Source organism: Natator depressus, chromosome 6 (assembly GCF_965152275.1).
Source record: "Natator depressus isolate rNatDep1 chromosome 6, rNatDep2.hap1, whole genome shotgun sequence".
Lineage (NCBI taxonomy): Eukaryota > Metazoa > Chordata > Testudines > Cheloniidae > Natator > Natator depressus.
In genome coordinates, this window is record NC_134239.1 from 74,185,935 (window position 1) to 74,206,171 (window position 20,237).

Here is a 20,237-nt window from a genome sequence, read left to right on the forward strand (position 1 = left end):
GTGGGGGTCTCGGGCTGGGGTGGGGTCATGTGGGGGGTGGTCACAGGGGTTACACCCCGGACCCCCAGCTTCTTCCCCCCAAAAAACTGCCCCACCAGTTGCTGTCCTGGCTCATCAGGGTAAGCAGCTGGCGCACTGGGACACTTTGTTTACTTCGGTTTACCTCTGTCCCTGCGGACGCTCAAGGTAAACAAACCATCTCGGCCAGCCAGCGACTTATCCTGATGGCCCGGGAGCCAAAGTTTGCTGACCCCTGAATTACAAGGTTGGCTTATGAATGGGACATAAAAATTTTCCATTTTAACTTATCCATCTTGGGGGGGGTCGGCTTGTAAACGAACAGGCTTATGATCGAGTATATACTGTATCTCATAGGAACAGCAATTTAGTGAGCAAATAAGTTCAGTTATTACTGGAACTTTTAGTAATATATAATACATTTTTGCTGTAAGGGACAATAAATTTGTTCCACCTACCTGTGCTTTTCTTTTCCTACGAACAGTGCTTTCCAAAGAGGGAGGAGTATCTGTACCAACTATTTCTGCAACATCACCGAGCCCAGCATCATGACCATGTTTTGAGCCACCTTCTTTCTTTGCATGAATGCCAAAAATATCCGACATTATGTCTGTTTCTCCTTTTTCACCTTTCACAAACTGCACAAGTTCAACTCTAATGCCATGCTCAATGCCTTCAACCTTCTCAGCTTCCATGATGTCATCATGGATTCCAAACTGTGTTGGGTCAGGCATATCCCCTAATATTTTGGTAACTTTGATGTTTTTGGCTCCTTCAACCAAGCCACCCCCAAACACAGTACTCCAGAGAATCTGGAAAATCCCCCATACGATGGTGAAGAACAACTGGAATAACCCTACAAACAGCATCCAGAAAAAGGAGAAAAACACTTTCACCAATTCCTTTATAGTCATCTTTCTAACTTTTCTGTATTGTTTCCTAAGGTTCCTTAAAGTGACCATTTTTAAAAAGTTGGCAGCATTCCTCTTCACTGCAACACAGGCCATTGCAAAAGCTGAAGCTGATTCCAGAGATTTTTCTTCTTCCTCATCATCTCCAACTTCCATTACATAATAAGGCTCATCCTCTTCCTCCTCTTCAGGTCGTTCAGCTGAATCTGATTCAGAGATCTGAGAAGCTAACTGCATTTCAAAGATTGTGTCCTCACAGAAATTCACAAACAGCTCCATTTTCTCTTGTTCCCCGCCTTCGTTTACAACATCAAATATGAACTGCCTTTTGGATTCTTTCACCTGTGGCTTCTCCCACTGCATTCTACTGGACTCACTGATTTCAAAGTAAACTCTTTCAATTTTCTTGGCTCCACCCATTATTTCAATACGGCCCAGGTAAGGTTCAAAGTAATTAAGTACACTTGCTGCTGGATCTAGTAAGCACTGAAGGCGTGAATCATTTGGCATGTGCTCTGAAAGGTTAGTTAACAAGACTGCCACATTAAATCCAATGTCTTTGGCTGGCTCATGGAATCTGTCCACAAAATCAACATAATTAAACATGTCATTTTCATCAGCTTCTGCACAGGACAGAAGGAATTCAAGTTCTGACTGTGTGTATTGTTTCTGACCTTCCATTGCTTTCTGGAATTCTTTCTTTGAGATGATGCCTTTACCATCTGGATCATAGTCTTTGAAAGCATCTGAGCTGGTTAGGTCTTTCAATTTGAGGAACATGTCGAAGAACTTCAAGATCATTTCTACATTACTAGATGATTCTACCAGCGTGTCCACCATCTGTTTTCCAATAGTCCCATTTACAACATTACCTACATTGTATGTTAAAACAGTAAGTTATTTAGTTTATCTATAAATGCACGTAAAAATAAATTAATTTCATATTTATGTTCAGAAACACGACAAAAAACCCCTCTTTTCCAATTTCATTCCTAAATCTCCATAATTTTCCTTTAAACGTATTTTTCTGCATTTTCCTTGCTCTTTCAATGGTATGTGCACCTTATATCATTCTCTTTTAAATATTTTTAATAAAAGCTAAATTGCTTTTTGCACTGGCATAATAAAAATGCAATTAAAGAACAATTCTGAAAGATTAATTATTGCATTGTGACAGCTCAGCTTCATAACACTGAAAGTAATAACACGCAATTATAAAAAATAGATCTGACCTTCAAGTAGTGACAACAGCATCACAACCATATCCTTCAGGAGATCCAACAATTCCTTAAGTAATTCAATCTGACTGGAATCCTGCAGCATAAATGGTGAACACATTTTTTTTCCTTTTCTTATTAAGAAAAGATACATTTAACATGAAGAAATAGCACTTGGAATGGTTATCACATACAGTCCTAGTAAACACGGACATATCAGGATAGTTCACTGTCATTTCTATAATGTTATATTATAATAATTTCATACAATACGATGTGCCCAACTAGAGCAGATGTGTGAGCATTGGGGTATGTTGTAATGAAGTACCGAGGACAACTGAAGTGGAGACTATTAGTGAAGGAGAACCTTATTAATTTTGCTAATCCATATATAAGAGAATACTCACCAAAAAATCCATCCCCCGATGTAGCACAATATATTAGGATTCAAATTACTAAAACTTTAATATGTTTACAGAATATACCAGAGTACATTAATTAATATAACAAGACCAATATGGATTTAGATGCCTAACTTTAGGCACCCAAGCTTGAAAATTTTGCCCAAGATTCATGGTATAATTTTAGGTGGTGAGAAGAATGTTTATATGCAGATCAAAGGGGAAGAGAGAACAAGAAAGGGAGGGGAATGCTGATTAGAAGTGTAAGAAGCATTGCTGGTCCTCTAAAATGAAGGAAGTGGCTGCTGTCTGTCAGCAGTAGCTCTCTTTTCTCCTGTGTGGGGGATGTACACCTAAGCTGTTCCCTGAGGCACCAGCTCTGTTTTTCTCTCAGTTCTCCCCATCCTGTAATTCCTTGTCACCATACTGTATATACTTGTATGCAAATCAATTTGGTTTACGAGATAATCAAAGCATTTTTATGAATGTTTACATCTAAACTGGGTGGTGGAGGAACGCGAGAGGGCCAGCTTATCCATGGGAGAGGTTACAGATGAGTAACTAAAACTAAATCACAGTTATCAAAATAAATGAACATTTTGTGATTAAGTAATCTTGATTTTTTTTTAACATTTGCTCAATCACTAAGTGACAAAATTTGGTAATCTGCAGTGGTGAAGACATGAAGTTCCTATTTTTATTACTAGAAAATGACATGATTATTGACATTATTCAAAAATATAAAAGGATATAGGCTTTAGAAAACTGTAAAACTATGTATTTTATACCTTTTGGGGTAGCTTGTGTCTATCAGTGTTAAGTCAGTTTAATTCAGCTCCAAGAAGATATAGATACAAAATACAATAAAAATACACTAGCGCATCTTGAAGGTTACACGTTGGTAAACACAGGGGCTGGTTCTTTAGCTATGTGATTTGTTCTGAAAACTATGCAAGAGATCCACATTCAGACGCTGAGTCTCTGGCTCCCTAAAAACAGGCAAACTCTTTATGTTGTTCTGCAGAAACAACTAAGGTCAATCTAAGAACAATCGTGATGGGTTTCCAAGAGTTCCATCCTGCTTTCCTAAGCTGGAAGGAAGGCTAATGTGACATGGGACTTCTAGGAAGGCGGGAAATAAACTGCAGAGTAAAGCCTGTTGAAAATTGTCTGAAGGAAAATTTTCCATTTGAAAATACCAATTTAATGAAACCAAAATGTTCTGCAGGAACAAGTCAATGCCATTGAAACTTCTGATGAAAATCAGACAGACAAGCTGCCTGGCTTGCCTTCCTGAGGTCCCAGATATTTCCTCCTCCTGCTCCCCTTATTTCGGGAGAGCCTGTTTCTCAGAATCCTTGACTCCTCAGCAGCCCATCAGGCAAGCGTCTGGGCAGACCAAGAAGCTGACTAGCCACAAAAAATTTCATTTCCCCCCAATGGTATTTTTCTTGTCTTTTCTTCCTGAGAAAAATTTTGAGATTTTGTTTTTTGTTCCAATTTGGAATAATATTTTTTTAATCTCTTTCTTTTTTTGTGTGTGTGTGGAATGGAAAATCCCATTCCCACACAGCTCTACTGGAGAGGGAGGAAGCTGGTAGAAGGACCTTTTACTCCTGCACCAAAAATTTGCACCAAATTTGTACATTCTGCACCAAAAATTAAAAATTCTGCACACAATATTTTATAATTCTGCAAGTTTTATTTGTCAATAAATAAATGCAGAGGCTCCAGCATGGCATTGGGGAGTACTGGCCACTGATTGCACTAAGATGGGAGATCACCCAGCAGCCTCTCCCCCACCCACCCCCAGAACACGGACTCAGCAGTGAGGCTGCACCTGGCCGTGACACAGCACAAGGCCTGGGCCTGCCCCAGCAATACCCTGGGGCCTTGCCTCTCTGTGCCAGGTGCACGGCAGGATCCAAGTGTGAAGAGGCTCAATGTGGGAGGATCCAGGTGTCGGCTGAGAGGGTTCTGTGTGGGACAATCTGGGTGCAGGCAGCTCAACTGGGGGGTCTAGGTGTGGGGGGATCTGGATGCACAGAGGCTCGGTGGGCGGGTTCCAGGTGCAATGGGACTCTGCAGGGGCTTCCTGGTGAAGGTGGTTTGGGCTCAGCAGCAGGGGAGTCTGGGTACTGATGGAGGGGGGCTTGGTAGGGTGGGGGTCTGGGTGCAGCTAGTTGGGGGTCAGTGGCGTGGGGGTCTGGATGTAGGGGCTCAGGGTGGTGCGGGGGGGATGGGGCTTGTCAGTGTGGGGGTTTGAGTGCAGGGAGCTCAGTGGGGGGTGGTCTGGGTGCAGGGATGGGGGTTCGGAGACAGGGGTCTGGGTCCAGGGGGGCTCCAAATGCAGGGGTTGAGGTCCAGTGGGGTGGAGTTCAGGTATGGAGGGTTCTGGGTGTATGGGGTGAGGTTTGGCAGGGGTGTCTGGGTATGGGAGGTCCGGATGTACAGGGATTAGGTGGATGGGGGAGCAGCTCCCCATACAGTGACCCTTCCCCCTGCAGCTGAGGAGCGATGGGGGCAGGAGAGGATGCCGAGCTTCCTGCAGCTGGGAGAGGTTTCTGTGGGTGGGTCTGACACAGTCCCAGCCACTCCTTGGCAGGGGAAGAGGAAGTCCTGTCCTCTCCTGCCTCCAGCCCAGCCAGGACTAGCAGCTGTTCCAGGCTCAGGGTAGGAGTCACTGGCTGGGGTGTCCCCAGCCCCATGGTGATTTACCTTTCTGCCAGCTGCTCGGGGTGCCTGAAACGATGTACCTGAACTGCTAGGGAGTGGTGTGTGACTGCTCTTGCAGCTTCCCTTTGCTTCCCTGTCAGAAAGTCTTTTTTCTGCAGGGAAGCAAATAAATCAGCGGGGGACATGAATTCTGCGCACACGCAGTGGCACAGAATTCCCGTAGGAGTAAGGACCTTTAAAAATAACCTGCATCTTATTATCACAATACAAATTGTAAATATGCTAATTGGTTCTGTTCTTTTTTGACATAGATGCAAATACCCTATCAGTGAAATTAGGATATTACTATTCATTTCTTTAAAACATTTTACTGTATTTTTTTAAATCTAAGGCAAATATGATGGGTGCCATCTTTTGGAAAAAAGCAAAAACCACCAAGGATTATTTAAAGTGGCTGTGAATAAGGAGCTTCAGACCCATTAACATGGTACTTGTAGGCTGGCCATTAAAAAAAAAAGTCCCTTAGCCATATAAGGGCAATTAGGTAATGAATGATGTGTCTAAAGAGAAAATTGAAGCACACTGTATGTGGACATGTTTAAGAGGTTAGCTGACTCACTTGAGCACAGAAGGAGAATCATAATCCATAGAGCAGAAGGCCCAACAGTTTTTTCTAGGGCTATCATCTAAGTTGAGGGCTATTTGTTACATAATGAAAATAAGAATGCTATACACAACTGAACAGAGACCTTTTTCCTGATTGACTTATAGCTTTCACTGCACATTTTATTGCATTTTATGCTTACAATACATATGCACTATAGATAATTGTTGAACTGAAAATACCTTAGAGAGTTTCATTTGCATGTTAGCAAAGACATGAAGGAAGCCAACAACTGCATCCCACAGCCTACTGTGAGCCAGACTCTGCTGGTTACCTATGCAAGGTCCCTAAAAATAAAGAAAAACACATTTTTTCTTTACGCATCAATCAGGGTAAGAAATGCTTTTCCCATTTAAGGCTACTATTTGAGCAATTCAAGAAATAAGTACAATCTTCCATGAAGTTATTCTAGAATGTCTTCCAAAATATAATTACCACATAGGTTGTGAATGTTAAGCATATAGACAATCACAAAAATATCTATAGATTTTTACATTATGGACCAAATCCACAGTTGGTGTAACTGAGCATAGCTCGGTTCAAATCAATGAAGATGAAGCTATGTCAATTGATGACTTACACCAGCTGAGGAGCAGGCAGTTTATATGTAAATACATTTACTGTAAATATTGAAATTTGAACATCCTTGTGTCAGGTTTCCATTTACCTGGATATATTCTGTAAGTGAGTTGAAAATTTGTTTGGTAACAGCCAAAGCTTTAGAGAAGTTACGCTGTCCAGATTCATCAATCACGTTTTTTCCTGAATAGTACCAATAGAAGTCACTAATTGATTCCTAAGAACAAATGACAATATATTATATTTTTCCACTCTCATATTATATATTCAGCAATTGTCATACATTATCACATCAACAGAAGTTGAAATGGTAGATAGGATTTCACATTTTTATGTGCTTTTATTTCTAACCACAATAATGTTATACAGTTTTGTCCAGTTATGTATTCTGCAGTGATCAATACTGAAATACATTATTACTCAGTTGTTTTACAAAGGCACATCTGACAGTTATGGGCTATTTAAAAATGAAGACGACAAGTGCAGTACACTTTAATATTAAGCCTGTTAGTTACAGGTCAACTTCATATACAGGATTACCACACTAGTAATCACAAATGAAATTAAGTCCATCCAAAACATGTGCAGCCATGAGCATGTGCACCAGGTGAGGGAGCAGAGGGTGCAGGCAGCTTCCTCATTCACCTGCACAGGGGTGGGCACAAAGTATCTTTGTGATACTCCCAGTGCAAAGACTACACAAAGCTAGTGTTGCTCCTTGTGTTAGCCTCAGTGGAAGGGGAGGGGAATAATTTATTCTTTGTTTTGTCTTTGTCTTTTTTTTTACCTGAAGACGTAAGAGATAGTCAACAGTGCTGATAATAATATTCACGGTTGTAGTGTTGCCCATCTGAGTACGTAGGAAATTCTGAAAATCTGAAATCACAAATAATTTGTGTTTGATAAATATATATGTATAAGAAACAAAAAAAATAGGAGATTATCCCACTATAATTACTCTTATAGCTACTAATTGTGAAAAACAATCTCATATACACTACACTTAAAAGCACAGATGCTTATTAAAAATTCTGGAAATTTTATTAAAATATATCATAATTTAAACATATAACAAGAACTTTTTTGTGAATGTCTTGCCATCCATCTTTCTATTAATGGTGAGATGTATAAATTCTGGAATGTCATTATGACTGTTAGTTAAAGAGTGAAAGTTAAAGAGTGAAAGTTGATTAGACTGCATTGTTTGTCACATTTTGAAGAACCACTTTAGCTTAGAATGTTGACTGGATTTCCTTTAGCAAAAAACAGAAAGTCAATTTGAATAGCATCAATACTAAGGACTACTGTCCTTCCTTTTAAGAATATGAATACAATCACTTTCCTGAAAATTCATTCCAGTCTACTTACCATTGTTATGACCTTCACAAAGCAGCTGTAAAAATCTAAACAGATCTCGAGTAAACTCATCATTCTGTAGCACTTTCTCACCTTGAAAATATATACAATGAATGTGATCATTGTTCATCATGAAACATGCAAAACATATATTCTTTAAACAGCATCCTTCAAAATAAGTGATTCTAATAAAAAGCAAATACTGTAAGCTGCTTTAAAGTAATTTTAAATAAATGTACTGAGAGTAATGATAATAAAACAAATTATGGAACAGAAAAAGCAAAAGCCAAAATATTTAGCACTCCAATGCATTCATGGTAAAAACTACTGGACTAAAGTTCTAATAAGTAAATGGTTAGTTGTCAATAAAACCATGCCTTAAATATGAAAGACACTTCTTTAATTAAGCATCAAATTCTTTGTCCAAGCTCAACACGCAACCTGCTGCAGACCATAAAACTAAACCTAAAGGATGTCTGGGAAGATGCAATTAAAGAAGATTTCTTTCTGTATTTGCAACACACAATAGCATCAAAAGCTGTAAACCCAAACGTACCACGCTCACGAACGATGACTGTGGATCAGAGAAAAATAATAAGAATACAGGATAAGCAAATTGTAAGTTACAAGATAATTTCCGTTCAAATGTTTACTGCTAGAATTTTAATAAACATTAACCATGTTAAAAAATCTAATCTAATCCTAATTTTAATGAGGCTATCAATAAAGAGAGCAATGTGCTAAAACAGCCCTGAAAATTCCAGTTTTAGAAGGCAGCATAATAAACTCTTTAATTGTTACTTGAATTAAATGGGTTTTATTCATTATACTTACGAGTTCCTTCTTCAGTAACCATTCCAAGACCTTCTGCTTTATTCTGTCTTTCAAATGCATTCAAGTCAAGAACACTTTTAACAAAGCACAGAAAATTGAGAAAGTTCTGCTGCTGTATGTAACGGCAAAATTAATTTCCTCCATGAACTCTCTGGAAGGCTTGACCCACACATTTTACCCACTGTGATACACACAGACTCATATATCTAAAATGAAACATGTTTTAAATAAAAGGGTTTGGAGGGGGATAAGGGTCCAGTGTCTGTTTCTGAAAAGATACAGCTCTAAATCTCCTCTTGATATACACCTATTACTACCATTAATATCAAGAGGAGCTACACATCTATATGTAGAAGAGAAAAGGAACCCAACATTTTGTTCTGAGTATTGATTCAATTCTGTCGCACCTGCCAAAAAGTCAGAATTCGAGTTTACTTTATTTCTCATTCGTATGGTTTCTACCAAACTGTTACCATTTAAAAGGAACCTGTTGAGAGTCTAATTGTCTTCCAAGGTCAAAACCTATTGAAAGATTGATTTTCTACTCCTGAGGGCATTCTGTGCCAAAAAATTAAAAATTCTGCACACAATATTTTAAAATTCTGCAAATTATATTTGTCAAATAAATCTGGAGGCTCCAGCATGGCACTGGGGAGCACAGGCCACTGGCTGCACAGAGGTGGGAGATCACTGTGTAGCTCCCTGCCCCACCGCAGGACACGGACTCAGTGGAGAGACTGCACCCAACACCTGACATAGTGAAAGGATTGGGCCTGCTCCAGAAACACCCCAGGGTCCTGGCTCCTTTGTGCCAGGTGCACCAGGTGTGGGCAGGCAGGCTCAGGAAGGTAGGATCCAAGTATGCAGGGACTTGGTGGGGGTTGAGAGAATTCTGTGTGGGGCAATCTTGGTGTGAGCGGCCCAATGGGGAATCTTGGTGCGGGAGCTTGTTGGGGGGTTCTGGGTGCAATGGTAATGGGACTCTGCGGGGGGGGGGGGGTCCAGATGAAGGTGGTTGGGGCTCAGCAGGGGGTCTGGGTTTGAGGGGGATAGAGCTCGGCATGGGGGTCTGATTGTGGGGGGGGGTCCAGATGCTGGGGGAGTAGGGCTTAGTGGGGTGGGGATCCAGCTGCAGCTGGTTGGGTGTTGGTGGGGAGGGGATGTGGGTGGCTCGTTGCAATGGTCCAGGTGCAGGGTGAGTGGGACTCATCAGTGGGATTCCGAGTGCAGGGGTGGGGGTGAGACTTGGTGGGATGGTCTGGGTACGAGGGGGTCTGGATGCGCGGGGGTTGGGCGGATGGGGGAGCAGCTCCCTGTACAGGGATACCTCCCCCTGCAGCTGAGGAGCAATAGGTGCAGGAAGCGGGAGCAGGGGGCGGGGAGAGGGGAGATTTGCAGAGCTTCCTGCAGCTGGGGAGAAATCTGGGTGTGTTCTGGCCCTGGATGCCATGCAGGGGAAGAGGAAGTCCCGTCCTCCACAGACCAGCCGGTACTAGCAGCTGAGCCCGCCACAGGATAGGAGCCACCAGCTAGGTCTTCCCCAGTCCTGCTCCCTGCCCCACAGTGATTTACCTCTCTGTTGGCTGCACTGGGCACCCAAAACAGACTGCTGAAGAGGGTCGCATGACCGCTCTTATGGCTTCCCTTTGCTTCCCCGTCAAAAAGTTATTTTTTTGTGGGGAAGCAAAGAAATATGTGGGGGACATAAATTCTGCACATGTGCAGTGGGGCAGAATTCCCCCAGGAATAATTTTCTATTGCTAATACAGGAAAGCTTATTTCCCAGAACAGAAGCTGGTAACCTCTCTCAGTACACTGGTGAAATAAAATTATTTCTATAATCTGAATATATTTTAAGTTTTTTAGCTAGTGCAGTTCATTTAGTTTCACAGCGACACATGTACTTGTTTTTATTCACAGTGATATTATTAAAACCAAAAAGGGAAACACTAGCATATTGTTTCCAGTGTCCTTTACATTTTATGTCTTCACTGTCTTCAAGTGAACATTGGTTTTACTGTTGCCCAGAAAGACACACATGGGCAACAGGCACTACTGTCATTGCAAATGATCACTGAGCTAAAACCTACCAAATGCTGTATTACTCTTATGTGTGCTTGCTGAGAAGTACAAGGTCAGCCTACGCTTTATTTTCTCTTGGAAGAATATTCCACAGATGAACTTACTCTTCTGAAGTGCCTAAGATCCACAAATACAATTCCCTCTAGATCAATTCCCAGCTCAGTTGTCGACTGCTGTAATCCAAACTCTGCACCAACTCTGAGCAATTAGCCACCAACCTAGATGCTACTAAAGCTGTAACAACATGGTTTGTGCTTTTACCTGCAGGATTGCATTAAGCCAGAGAGACTCTGAAAAAATCCAGCATCCTTCTTCTCTTTAAGGTAGTCTAACATTTTCTACAGGAGAGAGAGATTTAGGAAAAACTATATAAAAATCATCATAATTTGACAATTTGCCAAATTAACATTGTCATATTGACAAAATTGGCCAGCAATATATTTGATTATTGCTCTTATTAAAATGTAGTTTGCTCTAGCCTTTATTATGTTACTGTGCATCTAACTGTTCAACCAACCAGAATATTACCCCCCACATTTTTTGTCATCTAATCTAAAATTAACCAAACTCCTCCTAGCATAAGACCAGTAGTAATAAACTAAAATTCTCAAAATAATATGCTCCCTTTACAAAGAGAAGGCTTGTAAAAGTTTAATATTGTTACCTGCTGAACTAAGGTATTACCAGCATTTAGAATGGCAATGCCAAGTTTTAATGTTTCAATAACCATGGGGCCCAGTTCACCTGTCAAAACAATCATATAACAATTAAAATCTGTGTTAACGTAACTGATTATATCGGAAAACAGAACGGAGTATACCTAATGTAGTTCATAATGTGAATTTAATTTTGATTTATTATATACCATGCATTTAGTAAGCTGATATATTTATATAATTGCATATAGGTTTAACATAATTTAAATACTTCACAGAACTTTACCTTTGCTTGCACTAATCATCTGAAGAACCATCTCAGCAGCTCCACGGTCGTGCAGACGAGCTTGCTGATAAAGAGTTTTCTGCTTTTCCATTTCTTTCTCCTGAGTTTGGAAACAAACACCACAATGAATGCATTATTTGCATGTACATACAGTATGACCAGTACAGCTATAGAGTCAGATAAGCTGCACTCAGGCAGAGCTTGGCTGGCCCACAAAATCTGATCCATAATGCACCAGGTGGCCAGAAGAAAGGCTTCTCTCTCAAACTGCTCCATCTTTTAAAAGACTGTTGGTTATACACAGTGTTTTTACTCTTTAAACCTTCTGTTCCTTAAGTCATCTGTTCCTCACCTGAACATCTCCTCTACAAGAGGGTGGAAAGTATTCAGCAACAAGAAAATTTAAATTAGGCAACATTGTTAGAATCTGAAGGATGGATTTAGTTGACTATAGATCTGTGTGCTTGTGCCAGATGTGATCATCAAAATTAGAAGTGGGCTTTGAGAAGGAGGTTGGACTAGATGACCTCCTGAGGTCTCTTCGAACCCTAATCTTCTATGATTCTAAAGTGAAATAAGAACTGACCTTTATGCTTTCTCAGCCCCTAAGATACATCTGAACTTCGTTAAAGGCTGGGAAATATCTGATTAAAACCACCTCCCTCTGCCTGCAGAATCTTTATCATTCCTGGATGCCACTTCCTAAATCAGTTCTTCCCCTCATACTGCTGCTAGTCCTGCCTGTAGTCTGCATGTTCAAATCTCTTTAATGGAGCAGTTTTTGTGATTCAAATTATTATGTATTTTTGTGATTTATTTGTACTGAGTACTTCTATTTCAATCTACTTGCATTTATTTGTTAGGTATCTCCACTGTGTACATAACTAATATTCAAACCAGTTATAATGTTGGTTAAAGCAATAAAGCCTGACTGATTGGTATACTATTACATTTTGATTCAACAATTATATGAAAATTGCTATAAGTGAATTATATGATTTGAAGAGTATTAGAGAGGCAGTGTGGTCTAGTGGATAGGGAACTGCACTGAGTCTGGAGATCTGGGTTCTATTCCTGACGCTGATAGTCTCTCATACTACGCATTTATACAATACTTAGTACAACGGGGTTATGACTACAGTGGGGGCCTCCAGTTACTATCATACTACAAATAATTAACTACAACCACCAAGCACAAATTCCAAATGAGGAGGGTACTTACGAACCGGAGGTTCTTTGAGATGTGTGGTCCCTATCTGTATTCCACGGTGGGTTACCCAGTTACAGGTAAGTAACCTCCTCTTCTTCAAGTGATGGTCCCTATTGTATTCCACTGTGGGTAAGTGACAAGCAGTACCTAAGTAGACTGTAGGGCTGAGCAGAATACTGCCATCCCAAAGGAGGCATCAACAGAAGAATTCTGCGCCAGGGCATAATGTCTTGAAAATGTGTGATTGGAGCCCCATGTGGCTGCTTTTCAGATGTCCAGGAGGGGTACCTTCCTGAAGAGATGCCATAGTTGTTGCTTGTGTTCTGGTAGAATGAGCTCTTACCCCATGGGGGTGAGAGATTTAAAAGCTGAGAGCAGAGTAGAATGCAGCCAGAGATCCATTTGGAGATTCTCTGGGTGGAGATGCTTTGCCCTCTGACTTTCTACTATAGCAACAGTCTCAGAGATTTCTTGGCTGGTTTTGTTCTCTGCATGTAAAAAGCTAAGGCTTGCTAAATATTGAGGAAGTGGAGTCTTTGTTCCTCTGTGGAAGCATGTGGTTTTGGGAAGAACACAGGTAAGTGAATGGATTGGTTAACCTGAAATTCCTAAACTACTTAAGGGGTGAATTTGGAGTGTAGACATTAATAAATGTATCCTTAAGGAATATATTGTATGGAGGATCTGTCATCATTGCTCCAAGTTCACCAATGCTTCTTGCTGAGTTGATGGCTACAAGGAAAGTGACCTTATAGAAAGGAGGAACATGGAGCAAGTCACTAAAGGCTCAAAACAAGGGAGGAGGATGACTTGTGAGTACTGAAAGAACAAGACTCACGTGCCACTGGAGAGTAGGCTTCTGAGTAGGTGGGAATGTTTTTATTAGGCCTTTCCAGAATCTATTGGTCAGTGGATTTGCAAAGACTGAGTAGCCCTTAGAAATTGGATGGTATGTGCTGACCACCGCCAAGTGGTCTTGCAAGGAGCTGATGGACAAACTTAACGTCTTCAAAGATAGGATGTAGTCCAAGATGAGGGAAATATTTGTCGTCTCTGGGACAATGCCTCTTTGGAGTGTTCAAGAAGAGGAGCGCTTCCATTTAGCTAGGCAACATTTTGTAGCAGAGTTCTTTCTACTGTTACAGAGGATGTCTCAAATGGCTGTGGAGCATGAATGTTCTAAGGATGATGCCTATCCAAATACCAAGCCCTGAAGTGGAGTGGACACGGATTGGGGTGCTTGATCTTGCTGTTCCCACTGGGTCAGGAGCTCAGGGAATGTTGGTAGGATGATTGGTGGTCAGGATGACATCCATAGGCTCTTGGGAAACCAGAACTGTTGGGGCCAGAAGGGGGCGATCAGGATGCCCCATGCTCTGTCCTGCCGGATTGTGCATAAAACTTGTGGCAGGAGCAGTCCAATCAAGGAAGAAGAAGAGTGTCACCCTGGGAATGGTGACCTAGTGCTCCTCTGGAGCAATATGCGGTGCATTTATTGTTCGCTTGAGAGCTGAACAGATCCCTGCCCTGGTTGAGGTCCTCCACTGAGTAAAAATACCATGCAGTACTGAGTTGTGGAGCTCCCTCTTGTGATCAATTGTAAAATGTGCTTGCAGATTCCCTCAGCAGACATGTTGCTTCCCTTGAAGGTAGGTTGCCGATAGGGTGATTTGATTGCTGATACGCCAGTTCCAGAGACTGACTGCTTCTGCACATAGGAAGGCGGATCTTGCTCCCCACTGCTTGTTGATGTAGAAGACAGTCATAGTGTTTTCTGACATTGTAAGGACACGATAAGTGCAGATGAACAGAAGAAAGGACTCACATGGCTTCTGGACAGTTTAAAACTTCAGGATATTCACATGCACCCTGGATTCTCAAGATGTTCAGGCACATTGTGCTGTGTGGCTGTTCATGTGGGCTCCCCAATCTAATAGGGATGCGTCCGTAATAATGGTCCTGGCCAGATAGGAAAGGGGAAAAGGGATGCCCATGCATATCCAATGAGGATTTGTCCACAACAGCAGTGAAGACAATACCTCGGCCGGAACTATCACTATGAGGTTCAAGGAATGACAGCTTGGAGACTATACTGACCACAACCAAGTTTGAAGGCAATGAAGGTAGAGTCCTTTGAAGGGATGATGTAAGTGCACAAACCCTATAACCTAAGAGGGACAGACATGTCTTGATGGGTACTCAAAGGTTGCTTGTGACATGAGCCATGATTTGTTTATGGTCTGGAATCTGTCCTTGGGCAGGTACAGTCTTGCGGTGACAGACTATAAAGTTGCTCCGATGAAGTCCAGAGATTGTGTGGGGGTGAGAACAGATTTTTTTTAACATTCGTGCTGACTCCCAGTGAAGAGAGGAGGTGTAGCATCATGGAAGGGGATGCATAGGCTTTCTGGCAGGACTTGGCAACAAGGAGCCAGTCATTGAGATCATGATGTCTGATGTGGCCTGCTACTACTGAGAATATCTTGGTAAAGACTCTGAGGTTGCTATTCTGAAGGAGGGTACTTGGTGCTGAAAATGGACGGAGCCTACCACAAATCTAAGAAAGCATTTGTAGGCAGGATGAAGGTCTACATGAAAGTAGTTGTTCTTCATATTGAGAGCCATGAACCGCATGCCCTTTCCTAAAGATGGAATTATAGCTGTCAATGTGAGCATGTGAAATCTGAGTTTGTGAATGAAGTGGTTGAGATAGCAGAGGTCGAGGATTGGTCTCCAACCACCCTTCTGTTTTGGGTATCAGGAAGTAGGTAGAGTAAAACCCTCTCTTGGTATTGAGGAGCGATGTATTTTATTGCTCGTTGATGCACTGTCACCTCTTGTTTGAGAATACTCTCATAAGAATGGTCCCCAAAGGGGAGTGGGGATGGATTTTTTTTGGAGGAGGTAGGGATGCAAACTCTATTGTTTAGCCAAAGTGGATGATGTTCAGCACGCACTTGTCCATTGTTACTGCACTCCAGGTGTTTAAAAGGAATGCTAAAAGACCCCCAAATGGTGTGAGGGGGTTGAGGTGTTGGGCTTAGTGGTTTTGCGGCTCTTAAGATCTTGTCAATAATAACGTCGAGCCAGGGGCTGAGACTGAGGTGTTCAGCCTGTTACAGATGGTGTAGGAAAGTGGGACTTTTGAACCCCCATCTCTTACGTGGTGGTCCATAGGGACTCTGGTGGAAAAACTGCTGAGCCACATATCTAGATTTCACGGATGGGCAGTGAAACTTCCTCTTGGGGCAGGCATGTATCTCCCCAGTGAATGGAGGGTAGCCCTGGAATCCTTTATGGAGAGACTTGTCCATTGAAAAGAAGTTGAAGAGGTGTGATTCATCGAAGCGGAGGTCCTCAATGGTATTCTGGACCTCCCTAGGGAACCCTGATGCATGGAGCCACGACTCCATGTGCATGATAACAGCCGTGAATGCTCCTTTCATTGCTAGATTAACTGATAAACTATGTAGAATAAATGTATTTGATAGAGAGATTAATGAAATAAGGATGGTTGCATGATGCTCCAAGAGATTAAACTGCTCCAGGCATTAGGGGCAGCATAGAAGATGGCAAAAAGATGACAGTGGGAGAAGGAAACTAAGGGAGTGTTGAGGTGGGAGGTAGAGCCAAGTCAACAGAAGGGAAAATAAGAAATCAAAACAAAATATAGCTCGGCTGGCAGAATTTTTTTAAAATAATTTTGACTGATTACAATGTTTACTTTTTAAGCATTTTTTCAATTTTTATCTATTTATATTTTCACAGTTGCAGGAAACTATGGGGAAAATCAGACAGACAGAAATCAGACAGTAGACAATGAGTTTCAAAATATTAAAACTTTATAACCATGGATTTGTGCTGTAAATGGCCCACCTTGATTATCATACACATTGTAAGGAGAGTGATCACTTTAGATAAGCTATTACCAACAGGAGAGTGGGTTTGTTTGGGGTGGGTGTGGGGAGGGGGGGGAGAAAACCTGGATTTGTGCTGGAAATGGCCCACCTTGATTATCATACACATTGTAAGGAGAGAAATACTTTACATAAGCTATTACCAGCAGGAGAGTGGGGTGGGGGGAGAGAAAACCTTTTGTAGTGATAAACACCCATTTTTTCATGATTTGTGTGTATAAAAACAAACATCTTCTGTATTTTCCACAGGATGCATCCGATGAAGTGAGCTGTAGCTCACGAAAGCTTATGCTCAGATAAATTGTTTAGTCTCTAAGGTGCCACAAGTACTCCTTTTCTTTTTGCGAATACAGACTAACACGGCTGTTACTCTGAAACCTGTCTTTATAACGACTGAAACGCAAAATTGTCAAAATAGACAAAGTAAATATTCTAAAATCAAACTCTATTAAGTTCTCAAGCAGTAAATCTCTGTTATTGTGAATGAAAATATTTTTTCATCAGTTTGTGCGTGTAACTTGATGTTTACTGATATTTACAGATAAAAATCTAATCTTTTCAAGCCTAAAAATAGGCAGGAACAGATTCAGGCAAAGCTTTAAGGGTAATGGATTAGAAATTTGAGCTTGATGCAGACAGCTTGCCATCCTATTCTATAGCTTTTCTGCTTCCAGAAATTTGTGTTAATACATTGATCTGCTATTATATAAATAAAGTAGCAAAGCTCCTCCATATCCTCCACATGGCTATTGTCACTGCACATCTCCTGTCAGGCTCCTGTTAAAATGATGTTCTGTGCTTTCACTCAGTGTGGAAAGGTAGTTTAAACTCTCACCTCAAATGTCTTCTCTTTTTCTTCATCCTCTTCTTCCTCTTCTTCACTTTGACAGCTCTTTTTACATTAGAACGAGAAATTGCAAATTTTTACTCAGTTCGAAACAAACAGTGGTTATTTCTATTACAATTTGTGCTGAGTGAGCAAAAAGCAATTAACAGAAACTTTGTAAAACTATTACAGGCATAAGCAGTAAATTAAGCATATTAAAACCTACTCTATGTAAATACTGCAACTTTACTTACTACTGGCAATGCAGCTAGTAAAGAGATTTAGAGAGGGAAAAGCCATTAGTAGACAGAGCATTTAAAATATATATATTTATAACGTTTAACACTTGTGCTCCTGAATGCTAAGAAATTGATATTCCTCCAGGCTGAGAGTGCCTTAAAGTATTTGCCCACACATACAAAAATCCAACAAATAAAATGAAGCTACTATTCCAGGTTGTGTTTTTTTGGTCATAACTCAGTATATTTATCTATAGTATTTGCTTTTGATCTCATGTTTTTTTCTCAGACGAAGTTGTAATTACTTTTGACCTGTTATGAATATTGATTTTTATTGATTTGTGTCTGTCATGCTGTAAGTACTGATTGACAAACATGAAATACCATCCAGGGATTAAAGCACGCTGATTTTCTATGACCTATTTTATAATAATAAAAATACTGTTAAGGAGCAAATATTAAGTCCTGCCTCTGTCCATATTCTAGGTAAATTCACACTGAAGTCAATAGTAGTTTTGCCTGAATAGGGTCTCTCAAAAATTTTATTTTAATGCATTAAATCATTTTCTGTTTAAGACAGTGTAGCAGAAGTGGCAAAATTATAATTTTTTGTAGTACAAAAAGTCCCTTGTTTGGGCCCTAACAATGGGCTAAATTCTGCCATCAGTTACACCTGTCCTAATCCAATGAATTAAATTTAACTCCGTGGGAGTGTGTAACTCAGGGAAGAACTTGATTCAATGTTTCCATATAAATATGGCTAGAGTACAAACCAGGAACCACTAATATCAAGTAGTTTACAAAAGAGACAAAAGAATAAAAGGAGAAAGCATGCAGAAAATACACACAAATAAATTGGAGGTGCATGTGTGGGATTGGGAATAGGGCTTGAAATTAAATATTTACCTTGGCCATCATGGCTGAATAGGCAGTGTACAAAGGATCATCATCTAGTTTGCTGTAAGGAGAAAAAATGTAATTCAAAATGTTTATTATGTGGGTTTAACATCTGAGGTTCTTATAATGCTGCCAGAATGCAGGTTTCATTTTCATTAAGGGGAAGGTATACACTTCATTATCTGCAAGCCATATTGTAGTCATATCTCCTAATCTCTCAGTCCATGTGAAATTCTTTGTTAAAACATATTTATTCATATGTATGTGCAGGAGAGTAAGATAGTTATGTATTTTACTGCTGATTAACAGGCAGTGCTGACATGTCTGGAAAAGCGGGCTGGAGATAACAGTTATAGCTGTTCCCGTTATCTAATGATTATCTGTGATAAGATTATAGATAGATTATGTATTCAAAAAACATAGGGAAGAATCTGCAAAACAGTGGAGGGATGCTTTGCTTGTCTGTAATTTGTTCTTCTACCAGTAGTCTAATTGCAAATAAGGCAGAAACTGGCATTAACAGGAAATCACACTCTCCCACCAGTGGTATTTTGAACCATTTCCCACATATTGCATGAAGTGTGATGAAAACCTGCTAATAATATGAACATTTGTATATCAGTACCAAACAGCAGTGGGATCATCCTGGCAGCAGGCAATAATTATTAGTTTGGGCTCATATGTCTTTGAGAAATTGAGCTTTGCAATGTCTGTGTTACATATTCACTACCTTTTATATATGCCTCTTCCCCTTTGACCAAAAAAAAGTGTTAAAATTTGTACTAATATAAAGTTTATATAGAGGTTAAACATGAAAAATAAATACATAAGGGCAAGTAGAAAGCAGAAAAGAAGAGGCAGAACACTGCTCATCCTCTACAATACTGAACTGCATTGGTACTAAATCACTTCTGTAATGAAAAGGTCTGTTACTGATTCAGTAATGTATGATTTTACTTCGGTTGTGACAATGAATTTACTTTTATGGGGTAATTCTATAATTAGTTAATTGAAAATTGGACTGTGTAGATTGGTCCTGTGTAATTTTGAATGTGGTTCTACTTACCTTCTCTCAGTGAGAGCATTGCGACTGAAATGGAGGATAATCTGATGAAGTGGATCAGGGTGTTTTTCAGTCTCTTCCACCTCCTCCTCATCCTTTTTTGGAGGTGTCTGTACAAAGATTTACATTTAAATATTTTATAAACAAAGCATCACAAACAACAAATTAATACAGAGAAAATTGAACTCAGTCAAAAACATCATAATTTTATTTTGTTTAATTTAAATTCTTTTGCCAATATTCATGATATTCAGCAGTTTACAACATCAGAAACATGTTATTTTGTATGACTATTAAGCATTTACAATACCTAATTCTGTTACTCTTATTTGATAGTAAAGTTAAAATTTCTCATTTGCAATGTATTGATTTAGACAGCTACAAACCTTATTCAGCAGAAATTAA

General features: G+C 40.3%; 1 protein-coding gene across 1 annotated transcript in view; it reads right to left on the reverse strand.

Annotated features, from left to right (window-relative positions):
- Positions 1–20,237, reverse strand: part of RYR3 (ryanodine receptor 3) — a 577,606-nt gene that overhangs the window by 56,694 nt on the left and 500,675 nt on the right. The window contains exons 79-92 of the mRNA XM_074955741.1: positions 19,836–19,942; positions 18,779–18,830; positions 17,643–17,699; positions 11,681–11,780; positions 11,403–11,482; positions 11,000–11,076; positions 8,657–8,730; positions 8,379–8,396; positions 7,835–7,915; positions 7,254–7,342; positions 6,555–6,683; positions 6,070–6,174; positions 2,162–2,243; positions 477–1,801 (exon numbers count right to left, since the gene is read on the reverse strand). Coding sequence (XP_074811842.1) covers positions 477–1,801; positions 2,162–2,243; positions 6,070–6,174; positions 6,555–6,683; positions 7,254–7,342; positions 7,835–7,915; positions 8,379–8,396; positions 8,657–8,730; positions 11,000–11,076; positions 11,403–11,482; positions 11,681–11,780; positions 17,643–17,699; positions 18,779–18,830; positions 19,836–19,942 — 2,376 coding nt within the window. The remainder of the gene's footprint in view (positions 1–476; positions 1,802–2,161; positions 2,244–6,069; positions 6,175–6,554; positions 6,684–7,253; positions 7,343–7,834; positions 7,916–8,378; positions 8,397–8,656; positions 8,731–10,999; positions 11,077–11,402; positions 11,483–11,680; positions 11,781–17,642; positions 17,700–18,778; positions 18,831–19,835; positions 19,943–20,237) is intronic.